We start from the raw sequence: 12,290 nt of genomic DNA, 5'->3' as shown, positions 1-12,290 counted from the left end.
AAGAGAAATTATGTGCCAAATTATTATAATGGAACTCATATTGCTGTGCTAGGTTAGTTATTAGACAGATATTTGATCTACCATGCAATAATTAAGTATTCAGTCTGTTTACATAATCCAAATATTTAAGATGAGAATGCTTAATTTTGGGCAGGTTTCTTTCATACCGAAAACTCGGTTCCCAAATCCGAACAAAAAAATCAGAAGTCAGTGAACTACATAACTAAACAAGAGTTCTGGTTCTAGTTAGGCCTGACTTAGGACTTATGGACAGAGCAATAAATTCTAACATATTAAGTGTTCAGGGACAGAATCAATTCAGAATAAACACAAAAAAGCTGTAAAATGAGGTATGATAGTTGTCCTTCACTGAATATAATATATAATTTGTGGTAAAAAATACATAGTTCATATTCTAAATTGTATTCTAAATGTCACAACTTTGAAATGCTAGTGTAGACATATACTCTATAACTTTAAACATTATTAATGGGAAATAAATCCATTGGCAGACCCTTTTTAACATGAATGACAAACACATTGAGGTAAAAATATATATGCATTAGCTGAAACTGGAAAACAAAAAATTAAAAAAAAAATCAAATACCTTGCTAGAAAAAGTAGTCAATCCACAATTAATCATGATGCTTAATTTTGATTGCTCTTTTTTTCAACAAACAGTGCCACAATATAATCAGGAACATATGTCTATTGACAGTATGCACAACGAATCAGTAGGAATCTTTGTATACAACATGGCATGTGACATCTTTTCACATTTTCAAAACAGGGCCATACAAATGAGTGAGCTGATTTGAGATCATGAGAAGAATGCTTTAAAACTAGACTGGATGGTCATGACAATGTCATTTACAATGACTTAAAACAGATGAAACAACAACAAAAAAATGGTTGCCAAGCAATTAGATATATTTTGGCAAAAAGGGTTATGTTCATTTAGATCAAATGCTACTCTGTCATGTATGTTTTCCTAGAATGAGGGACACTGTCAATTACATCTGTAATACACACTCAGCTCCCTTCTGTACCTTCCAATTACATTTATTTCTATTTCCTTACTAAGTCTAGTTTTTTTGTTTGAAAATATTAATTTTGCTCCTCACATTAATAAAAGGATGTTGAAAGGTGTCATGTAGTTTTTTTCTATTTTCTTGCTGGTCTGGACACAGAAACATTAGTGTGACTCAACAATTTCCATACATAGGTGTTTGCAAAAACTAACCTTCTATGGCATTACTTTGGGCACAGTGACCTCATGTTTTCCTTTTCCCTGCATTTGCTAAATAATAACAAAGAGCTAAACATCAGACTGGTACTGAAAAGGGATAGTAAACTTTTAATGTTGTTAACTAAAGATAGGAAACAAAGTGTCCATTTTAGAGTAAGTCTTAAACCCAGCCATTTTGGGTATGTAAAACTACCTGACAGTGTTCTTTTAAAGTAGCACCAGTTGGTCTGACCTGAGAAGTTCAACACATAATTAACTTTGACCTGTTTGCTCATTTCCCTTTTGTTAATTTTTGCATTGTGATTACCTTCATGGGCAGAAAATGATACATTATGTTACACTGTTACAGCACCATTAGAATATCGTAAATCTTGATTTCTTGCTGTTAAGACTGTAGTTACCTGTTTGTGCCATCAGCAGGCATTGATATGATTTGAGAAGTATGCACCCTAAATTCTTAAAAAGCAGACTTATGGCTTCTTTTTATTAATATTTTGTTCTAAGCAGACTGGACAGCAATCTTCTTCAACCTTCACAGGCGCTTCGCAGTCAGCTGGTGGGCATGATTCTACAAAACAGGTTATCTGACCAGCCTGTGTCAGGAAAAGGTAACAAAACCAGAACATACTTAGCTACATGTTCCAAGCAAGAGACACATTTTTCATATCAATGAAGAACAGGTATCTCATTCATCCTCTCTAAGACCTTGGCTAGTATGATTATCTCCACATAGCTTATTTCAGCATAAATTTACCATGAGTAGGCTCTCTGTGTTATACCACCTTTCATGGAGCAGTACACCACTTTAGCTAACATTCAGGCATAAAACTGGGATTCTGAGTACTGACATATTTCTGTTATTACCTTTCTTGGAAAGTTTTACCATGATAAGAGAAAATTAAAAACGAACACCAAGTTAGATGAGCTTTTATTGCTTTTCATGCATTTTAATGGACATTTTCAAGAAGCCTCTCACTTTGCAGTTAATTTTGCCAGTACAACTATGCATAAATGAAAATGAAAATATCTAAAAGTATATAAAGGCTGGATTGCAAACCAGTTTCAAGGGCAGGGATATCTGAACAATATAATTTTTTTGCACCAAATAACTGAAGATCCATAAAAAGCTAATTGACAACTATTACTCAAATTAGTAAGCACAAAACTGGAATTGCTGTTTTAGAAGGAAAAATCTATTACAAATCTTGAAATGGATCTCCACATACTTACTTTGCATTCACACACAGTGCAAGGGTCCCTTTTCCAGGTTTCATTGCTGGAATATGATTTACCCTTTTCATCAGTGCAATCAGTTTTACTGAGGTGCGATTCAAGTTTTTTTATCTGAAAATATTTTTAAAAGTTAGCAACTGAATCAAAGAAAGTTTTTCATTTGTGTAAGGTATTGTCTTTTTTCTCACACTACATAACCTATGATAAATAGCTGTTGGGTTTTTCTTCTCAATACTTACTTTTCATAACGCTAAAAGACTGGAATAGGGTAATACATATGGAAATAGCCTTTCAAAAGAAAATTAACAGAAGATACATCTTTCCTACCACTGGAATATACAGCTACAGCATACAAAGGGAAGCAAACCGCATATGACATATATAGAAAGACAAATCTAAACTTTCAAAAATGTCTAACTGAAAATAAGATTAAATAAACATAGAAAGAAAGAAACAAAAAACACTCCACCTTAATTATAGATGTTTGTTTGGATATTTTACTATCTCTATTTTTTCCTTAATGATGAAAAAAAAAGAAGACAGAGAAACTGAGTACAACAATGATTAAATAATACCATCAAAGATGCAATCAAGTCACTGTGCATATAAATATATGTTTCATATCTATCAATGACATGGAAAAGCTGCACCAGAGGAACATAATTATGGTAGGTAAACAGTGTGGCCTACTGCAGATTTGTCTTCCCTGTACTTATGGTACATATTTTTAAAAATGAATTCTGCTATGGCTGATTTATTCTGAATAAAGAGCTTGTTTGCGCCACATTGTAAAGTGATCTAGATCTTAACTATGTTTACAACTTTAGTCTGGCAAATGACTTCTTATGAAGTCTACATTTTAATCATAGTTTTACGCAGATTCTACGTATTTCAGATAGGAAGAAGATATTTTATATTAACTCTAGAGATGAATTTTTAGAAAAAGACTGTTTCCATGTTTAGCATACAATGATTACACAAGGCTTCAGGTTCAAACGTCAAGAGGGTATAGTTGTGGAATATTTCAGTATGATTTCAAAATAACATAGAAATAAAAAATAATAACACACCATACTCTCTGTTGTGTTTTGTTTGAGATACTATGTAGTGGGTTTTGGCTGCAGTGGATGTCTAAATATTAAAAACATAAGAGGAGTGGTGTTAGGAAAACATTATAAATTAAATCTACAATTAGTAAATATTCACTATAGCACCTTACCTGGTTTCTGAGGCTTGAAATAGTTTTTTGCATTTCCAAAACAAATTCTTTGAAGTCATTCACTGCAGGCATGTTTGTGTTTTCATTAGATGCTGATGTGGCATTACGAAAATATTTACTCTGTTTCACAGAGCTGCAACAAATGAACACAAAGTCAGGATATGCATTTAACCCATTTTTATTTGGCTAGATATTTTAGAACGCTTAGCAAAAATGTAAGTGAAAAGCAACTAACACATGTCGGAACTGTATGAACAACAACAACCACAAGACCCACTGGGCTGAAGACGTACTGAGGTCAGGTGAGCTGTGGATTACTGTTACTATCACTTGAAACAGGGAATTCCTTCTACTTAGAAGACATGTATTTCATATAGGGGGAGACACAAAGCTGTCATTATTAACGCTCTAGAGCATCACCTTAAATTCACTGGGAAACCTCCTGAGCCTCCAAATATTAAAGCAGACAGAAGTGAAAGATTTAAAAAAAATGTTACTCCCAAATATGAAATTCCCATTTTGCATTCAGATTCATAGTCTCTCTCTCTTTATGCTCATTAGGAAAATGTGTATTAAAAGAGATATGGCAAAGGAAAAAAGATATTTTTCATAAATAAATTAGACGCGTATATGTGCATATTCCTGTGTCCCATTTTAACTGACATTTGAAACCAGTACTGGTTAACGCACACAAAATTCAGTCTTTTGTTTATAGCAGTTTCCAGCTGATATTTGGTAAGAGAGGTACAACACTAGATTGTGTTAATTAAATCTGTTAATAGGAAACTGTTAGCAAAAGAACTGTCCATAACTAATAATATATTCCTTGGCACCACTTAAGAAAACACAGTCAAAAACATGTCTAATACTAATTATTAAGTCACTTATTGTGTCAGGATCCTTGAATCAATACAAGCATTCTTACTTTGTTAGCCTGTCTTCTCCAGAGCTAATGGATATGCAAAGAATGAACTAGCAAAGAAATCTTCTATCCTGTAATACAGCTGATGATTTATAATCTTTCTGGACAAATTAAAACAGTACTTGGCAGTTGTTCTAGATAGTTTCCCATAGTTTTTCATTTAAATTAAAGAAAAAGAACTCTAAAAACCGTAACATGCCAAAATTCAAGTAAACCAGCTGCTGTTGTATAACAAAAAGTTTAATCTTCCTCACCTGCTCATGTTACTGAAAATGAGAAGCTGAGAGGGAGGCAGAAAGGAATCTTCTCGCCACAAATGCAATTTAAGTATAGCACTGGGCATGAGAACTGATTAGAACGTTAAAGGACTGGGGTTGCTTTAGCTTTATTTATGCTATAAACTATTGTAAATTTACTATTTTGTAGTCCTAATTAGTATTTGGACTCATAAATTTTTGAGCTTCATTTCTGAAACATAGTCAAATGACAAGTTAATGAAAACAAGCTGGTTTTCAGATACAAGTGCTAATTTTTTTCTTGCTTTCATTTTTATTTAATTTAACCCTCTCACAGTTTTAAAATTATGGGACTAGCATCTTTAAAAAGTGCATTTCTATTTTGTAAATTTAAAAACTTCTAAGAGCTCACTTGCAAACACAGAAAAAACATCCTCTTCAAGAGATACTTCAAAGGAATCTTTCTTTTCTTATTGTCTATAAGTAGGTTATATTTAGCTGCTGTCTTCTCTTCCCAAAATCATAAACACATAAAAGGCCCTTTTACTTCAGGACAGCTTCCTATCAATTAAGTGAAATATAATGATGGCATTTCTTCAGTGCTACAATATCTGCATGAGCATTTGAAACTGCTGAAATAAATTTACCTGTCTACATATCTGTGTAATTGCTTTCCTTGCAAGAGGGGGTAGATTCTGCTCAGCCATCTTAAGTCAAGCAGATAATTTTATTTGCTAAAAGATCACATGCTATATGGAAGGAGCTATAATTCAGAATACTCCCGAATTTGCTCATTTTGAAATACCTTCACAAGAAATGCTTGCAGAACTCATTTCATTTCACTAATTCATAAGTTTTCGATTCCCTGGAAATGGCAGGAAGCCTGTGCGGTTAATTTGTGACTGACATAGAGTATTTTGAGGATTAGTGAGTTATAAACAACATTTTCTGTAGGCCTACTGCTCTCCATTCAGCTCTGAGTATTCTGGTACTAGAAGCAATCCCTATCATTATAAAGTTTTGTGCTAGCATTATCAACACTTGGTTTCCTCCTATTTCTACAGGAGCACTTAGCAGCTCCAAGAAATAGAGGAAATAATTTAGTTTAGTTACTAGGAATGCAGCATTCCAAATCCCCCAAATTATACTTCATTACTGAGTTTTTTCATGAAAAGCACAGGAAGAACAAAAGCACTGTACTGTGTTACTCACAACGGGTCTTACAGAAATTTGAGCTTGAAAGAAAGAGAAGTGGTTTACTGTTAGCAGATATGCAGAAATGTAAAAATGAAATACATCAATCAAACTTGAGAAAGAAGACACTGGGAAAAAAATGATATGCACTGACAAAGAAATCACTCAGTTTCTTCTTAAAAAATAAAAATATAAAAAATCTCACCTTCCTGTTTTGGAAATTTTCATTTTCTTCAAGGGCTTGTCCTCTTGAAAGCTGTAATCAAGAGAACGTCTTCCCCGAAAGTGATAAGAAAATGCATTAAACTGTCCTCTAGTTCTACAGTCTGAAATTAGACAAGAAAGGACACATTTCAAAGTACAGTATAATTCAGCAGTTATATTAATATGGTTTTAGAGTGTCTTCTGAATTGGCTAAGGCAATTCATACATTCAGGCTGATCCCTCTGGAATCCGTTTGATGGCAGTCAAATATGTCTCATCAATACGACTTTTAAGGCAACTGGATGCAGAGAATTTGATTATTCATAGACAAGCTATTTGGTATGAAACAAAGAAATAAAGATTATTTTCAGAAGACCACTGCTGCTACTTTAAATATTCTTTTTACTTCTGAAATTTCCACTCTTTTGTTTTTTAATTATTTTCTGCTTTTGGAATGGGTAGTTACATATGGAGGAAAACAATGACAAAAATACCAGCCTGTTCCTTCCTCACTTATTCCAGGCATTATTATTTGTTATTTTTGGCATTTGAAAGAGAATTCTTAATTAAATCCTGGAGAACATTTGCAGACACACTTTACCAGTTGACCAGCCCCATTTCCAAATTTGAGGACTTGTAGGTATCACGAATTGTTTAGACCCTAAGAAATTTTCCAACGTGGAGTAAAAACCTCAAGCCTGAGAAATCTTCTAAGATCCTAAGAGGATGTCTTCATGGGATGAGGCATGTCTTTCCTTCAGTTCACTTTATTTAGCTTTCCAAACACAGTGAGTATTTGGAAGGAGTCCCATTTAAAAAAGAAAAGCAAAACAAAGAAAAACTGGAACAGCACTTTGGAGAGGAGACAATGAAAAACCAGAAGGTTTTCCCATTTCTGATCACAAAAGCTTTAAAACAGAAAGTTATAATGGGCCAAGCTGCAGCAGGAACCAACAGCATGTTCAATTGTTCGAAGCAAAGTGTCTGCTAAGAAAACAGAAGGGAAAGCTGAAATACAGAATCCCATAGACGTATCTCAGCAAAGTCGCCATGAAAGTAACTGAACAGGGGAAGAAGAAATTTTCCCTAATGTTTCTCTTAACTTGCACTAGAACAAATTTATTCAGAAAGCCAGTAACACTTTATAAAGTATTTTTCAGGAATTTAGCAGTAGCTAGATTAAAAACCTAACATATTAACACAAATTACTGCACAAATTCCAAGTCAATAAGAGCCTCAAAACACTGATGAACTGGGCAATTCAAGAAACAAATGTAAAGTTGCCCTGTGAGCACACAAAATAAGTACACTGGATTTTTTTCATTGTATATGATTTAAATTTAAATTAGATTATTAAAATTTCCCTGTTAGGAAAATCTTAGTTTGTCCATAGTTTAATATAGATAAAGATGGGGTGAGGGAAGGCTGACAAAAAGTACTGATTGATTTTCAGTTCAAAATCAATATCTAGAGATCATTGTTAATCATAGAATCATAGAATAGAGGAGGGTTGGAAAGGACCTTAACAACGTTTAGTTCCAATCCCCCTGCCATGGGCAGGGACACCTCACACTAAACCATGTCAGCCAAGGCTTTGTCCAACCTGGTCTTGAACACTCCCAGGGATGAAGCATAAAGTGTTGAACACAATTTATCCCAAATTCTCTTTCCCTTTTCTTTCCTTGGAGCTTGTCCCATTCTTGAGTAAATTTATTACCTTCCTTCTATAATAACAGCACCACCAAAGAACTAGATGATATTTACTGCCAACATGTTGTTCGATCTTCTTGTGTGTTCTGCTGTTTCTCACACAATCTTCTTGCAGCCCACTCAGAAATTAAGCTCTTTCAGACGGGAACAGACTGCTGTGTCTGTAAGATGCTTGGCACAAAGACTTTTTGATCACCCTTAGACACTTCTAAATTTAGTATGGTGAGAAAAGGGGTCATACTCTGAAGGGCCACTGGAGAAAGAACTAGTTTTAGTCAGAGGAATTTTCTTTCTTAAAGCAATCTCCTGCTTAAAGTGTTTCCCGAGTGCCACAGAAATACTAGTTTCTCTTGGAAGCAATCTGTGAAAGGTTCCTGTTATCCGCTTTTGTTTAATGACTGCTAAAGTCATCTTGCAAAATACAGGTTTTTTTAATTTTTTTTTTTTTTTTACAATAACACAATGGCTTGTTGTTTTTTCATTCCTAGGTTAGGTTTTAGAAACAAAGGTCCGAAATTCTGGGAAGGTTTTATCACCTTAGACTGGTAAATATGAGAACCATATGTCCAGTGGCAGCTTCAGGTTCACAGACCTGACTTTTCTATAGTTTTCTAAACTCAAATACATCAATTTGTCAAATGAGCAACTGTTTTTCTTGCTTTCTGTTTCATGCGTGATGAAGAGGATTCTCATACTGAGAGGTACAGGGCAGAATGTTCCAGCTTTGAGAAAGCTTGAATCAAGAAATTTCTCTCTGTCTTCATTTTTAAATGAAGAGTACCTTGTAGCAGTAATAGTAGGTGACAAAAATGAGACTAACATTCTGCTTTTTTCAGCCTACTTAGTTTCCCCGAATTAGCTCAACCCAGTCCAGTAAAGCATTTTCTGCAGAAAAGCTGAATGTTTAAAAGCAATCTGAGAATTCTTTTTCCTTTATGGGCAATGCTTTCCTCCAGAAGCTAAGTATTACACTGCAAGCATCAAGATAATCCATGTGTATGTGGAAGCCATGTTCACATCTGCAGAAAAACCTGTTTTCCAGAATGTTTTAAAAATGGACCTAAAATATAGACTGGATAGAAAACTTCCTGACAATTAGAAGTATTGATCACTCTTAATTTTGAATCACTTCTCACATTTCAGGTCAAGGAGAATGAATCCAACAGCAGATTACATCAAAACAACTTTAGAGACTAAGTTAATGTGAAGAAAAGCACATATATTGTAACCATTGCTTCTATTTGATAACACTTCATTCTCTGACATTTGTTGTAGTGAATTAAGTTGTTGCTACTGTAAGCATTTGCAAGTATCTGAGAACTCCTAGTCACGCCAGTGGGAGCAGTAAAAGGGAGGAGAAAGACTGAATATCTGAAATGTCAGAACATTTTTTGAGTAGATGTTTTCACAAAGCAGCTATTTAAAAATAACACAACATAGGAAAGACTCTTCACCCAAATGATGCCCTAACTCAAAAAAGCTGGTTTTGTTATTGCTGGACAGGCCACATCCTTACACATCACAGTGCACCTCTTAATTTTCCTGTTGAATAAGACTTTTAAACAAATGATAAATTAAATAGCAGCAAAAAATGTAGTACGTTGGTCTAAAATTCTAACAGCAGTCTGTTCAGATTGGAACAGATGCATTTTGCATAAGCATTATTTAAACATCTGGACAAAAGTAATGCTATAGAAGGCAGAAGATAAAAGTGAAAACCCAGACTGTCATCTCCCAGCTGGTGTACTGGGGAGCTATAATAACAAGGATGTTCTCTGTAGTTGATCTCAAAGCTCACAGACTGATGCTTTCAAAAACTAGAGGACTCAGACATGGTTGGGAAAGCAAATATCAAGATAATTTACATAACACAACAATATAAATTGTTACTCTATGGCTAATGATAGCCTAAAGGTATCTAAAAAATATCAGGTCTTTATGATCTAAATAGGTTTTGGATGGCCTGCAGGAATATAATGAACCACCATTAGGTTCTTCACACTAAACCAAAGCAAATCCAACTACCCCAGCTGTAAAGTTAAACAGGACTAGTTAGAAAACTGTGCAGATCAAAACCACGCATCTTTTGGAATATAAATATCAAATATCAGTGAGGAAAAAATAATTTCAGAGTGAAAATCCATGCAAATTTGGAAATTTGTAAAGTAAGGATGCTAGGAACTGACCTGCCCCTTAGCCTGTGAAGGTATCATTGTCTTTAGAAAGGCAGTAACAGTCCGCAGGGAAGAAGGAAATATTCCAACTACTTAGTTTTGAAGAAATCGCTGAGACACTTCCATTAGAACATTTCCCTATCCATGTTTCTTTTACAGTCAAGAGACACCAACACAGGAAGAAATTGCAGCCTGAACTGTCCTGCAATGGGAGCTTGACAGGCTGGGATCTCGATTCTAGGGACTCATTCAGGAGTCTGCGTTTAAATACGGTGAATGACAGCCTGTTGTTTCCCTGTCACTTTTCACTGGGTATGGCAACTACTAACGTGAGAACTCTGGTAGCAATGACAAAGTAATGCCATACATTAAGTCTCCTTATTTTCAATTTATGAATTAGAACTGCATTTTAATGATCATGGATACCTGAAAAAGATAGAACAGTCTTGGTTTTGAAGAAATATAAATAAAAATACTGTTTCTCTCAATAAAACTTGTAATCATACAGAAATGCTGGACTGTATTAAATGTACTCCTATTCCAAGAAAGAAAAAGACGTAATACTCAAAATTACAGACCATGGAACATTATTTTAGCAGTCAGGCGTAGTCTCAATTGTTATTAAGCTAATAGATACTGTCTTTAAATATAAATTTAAATGTAAAAATATATATTTGAATGTAGAAAGCAACAAATAAATATGATATGACAGAAGCAAACCACAAGATCTGTGTAAAGAGAAAACATGTTCAGGCATAAATTGCATCATTTTGGTATTTTGAAGAGTTTTGGTAAAAAATTTCCATTATCATGAAAGATCTTTCAGTCTCACACTGAGACTGCCATTAGCATTTGAAATTGCTAGTCTCCCACAGCATTTAGTGCTCAGCTCAATGTTGTTTAGTCTTTTCAGTGAAGATAAAAGGCCATAATAAGAAGCATGTAGCAAGATATAATACTAGAAGTAAAAGCCAGACAATTTCTAAATTAGAATAAACCACAGTCGTTAAAACAAATAGTTGATGGCTTTCTAGAAGCAATGCTTAAATTGAATGGATTAACGTGGTCAAACATAGGAGCAACAGATGCCATAATTCCTGGTCTGGTCTTAAAATGCAAGAGTTCATAAATATAGATCTACCCTACTGGAAGACCAGATCTAAGTGCACTTTGAGAACGTGTCCTAAATCTCCTAATGAAATTAAGTAGAATTTAAACACTTCTAATCATAATTCATATAATGGCATTTTCCTGAGTTATACATGAAATAAGACTACTTGAGACAAGACATAAGTTGGTTGCTGAGAACCAGTTAAGAAAAATCATCTTCCTAAATCAGTTTCTGTGTGTGAGGATGACTTGCAGCTTGTCTGAATTACTTCCTCCTGGTTCATTGTTTGACATAAAATAAAAAGCTAAAGAAATTTTTAATTTTAATAAAAAAAAAAAACAAAAAACAAACTCATGATGGAAGACATTTCAAATTTACATATTTGGAGTAAAAAATGTGTTCACATTTCAACCGATATGTCCTTGCACCTGATTAGAGATTTTTTACATAATTAATCTCACTAAAATATTTGGTATAACCATAACAGTATGTTTATGTTTGAGGGAAAAGAGATTTATCATTTCTGTGTTTTGGAATCAGAATAAGCTATAAAGTCAGTAACAGTAATCACAGAAGCATACACTCAGTACTTTAAAAAAAACTAACGAACAAACAAACAAACCCACCAAAACAAAAAACGTGGTTCCTTTCAAAAATTTCTTGCTTGGCAAATCTGAAGCTTGGATGCTCTTTGCTCAAATAAAGAGCCACTGTAAATCTGCAATAATTCCTTCACCATCTCTGACCACACAAAGAAAGGTAAAAAGCAAAGGAAACCAGAAAAAATTGTATAGTTCAGTAGACCCCCTTTTTCCCACCATAAACTAGCAATTCTGTTACATGATTCTTTAACTGAATTCTAAAGGTAACCTCATATTGTTATTATAAAAGGAAAAATGCTCTACTTTATAAGAAATAAGGTTTACTCAAAAAATCTAAGAAGCAGATTTTTGTAACTAAGAAGTTTTTCTGTTCTGCATAAGGAAAAGTATTTTGACTTGAACAAAACAGGAAGGATAACAAAAACAGATGTGTTTT

The 12,290-nt window shown here is 34.1% G+C and overlaps 1 protein-coding gene across 1 annotated transcript in view; it reads right to left on the bottom strand.

Moving 5' to 3' along the window:
- Window positions 1-917: 917 nt before the first annotated feature.
- PXDN (peroxidasin) overlaps window positions 918-12,290 on the bottom strand; it is a 92,861-nt gene continuing 81,488 nt past the window's right edge. Inside the window, exons 20-23 of the mRNA XM_057431804.1 lie at window positions 6,259-6,379; window positions 3,702-3,834; window positions 2,480-2,593; window positions 918-1,842 (exon numbers count right to left, since the gene is read on the bottom strand). Coding sequence (XP_057287787.1) covers window positions 1,720-1,842; window positions 2,480-2,593; window positions 3,702-3,834; window positions 6,259-6,379 — 491 coding nt within the window. The 3' untranslated portion in view covers window positions 918-1,719. The remainder of the gene's footprint in view (window positions 1,843-2,479; window positions 2,594-3,701; window positions 3,835-6,258; window positions 6,380-12,290) is intronic.

This window comes from Pezoporus wallicus, unplaced genomic scaffold (assembly GCF_028554395.1).
Source record: "Pezoporus wallicus isolate ANWC-B61680 ecotype Strahan unplaced genomic scaffold, APGP_CSIRO_Pwel_v1 contig_161, whole genome shotgun sequence".
NCBI classification, from domain to species: domain Eukaryota; kingdom Metazoa; phylum Chordata; class Aves; order Psittaciformes; family Psittacidae; genus Pezoporus; species Pezoporus wallicus.
This window is presented reverse-complemented; position numbering and strand designations above follow the sequence as displayed.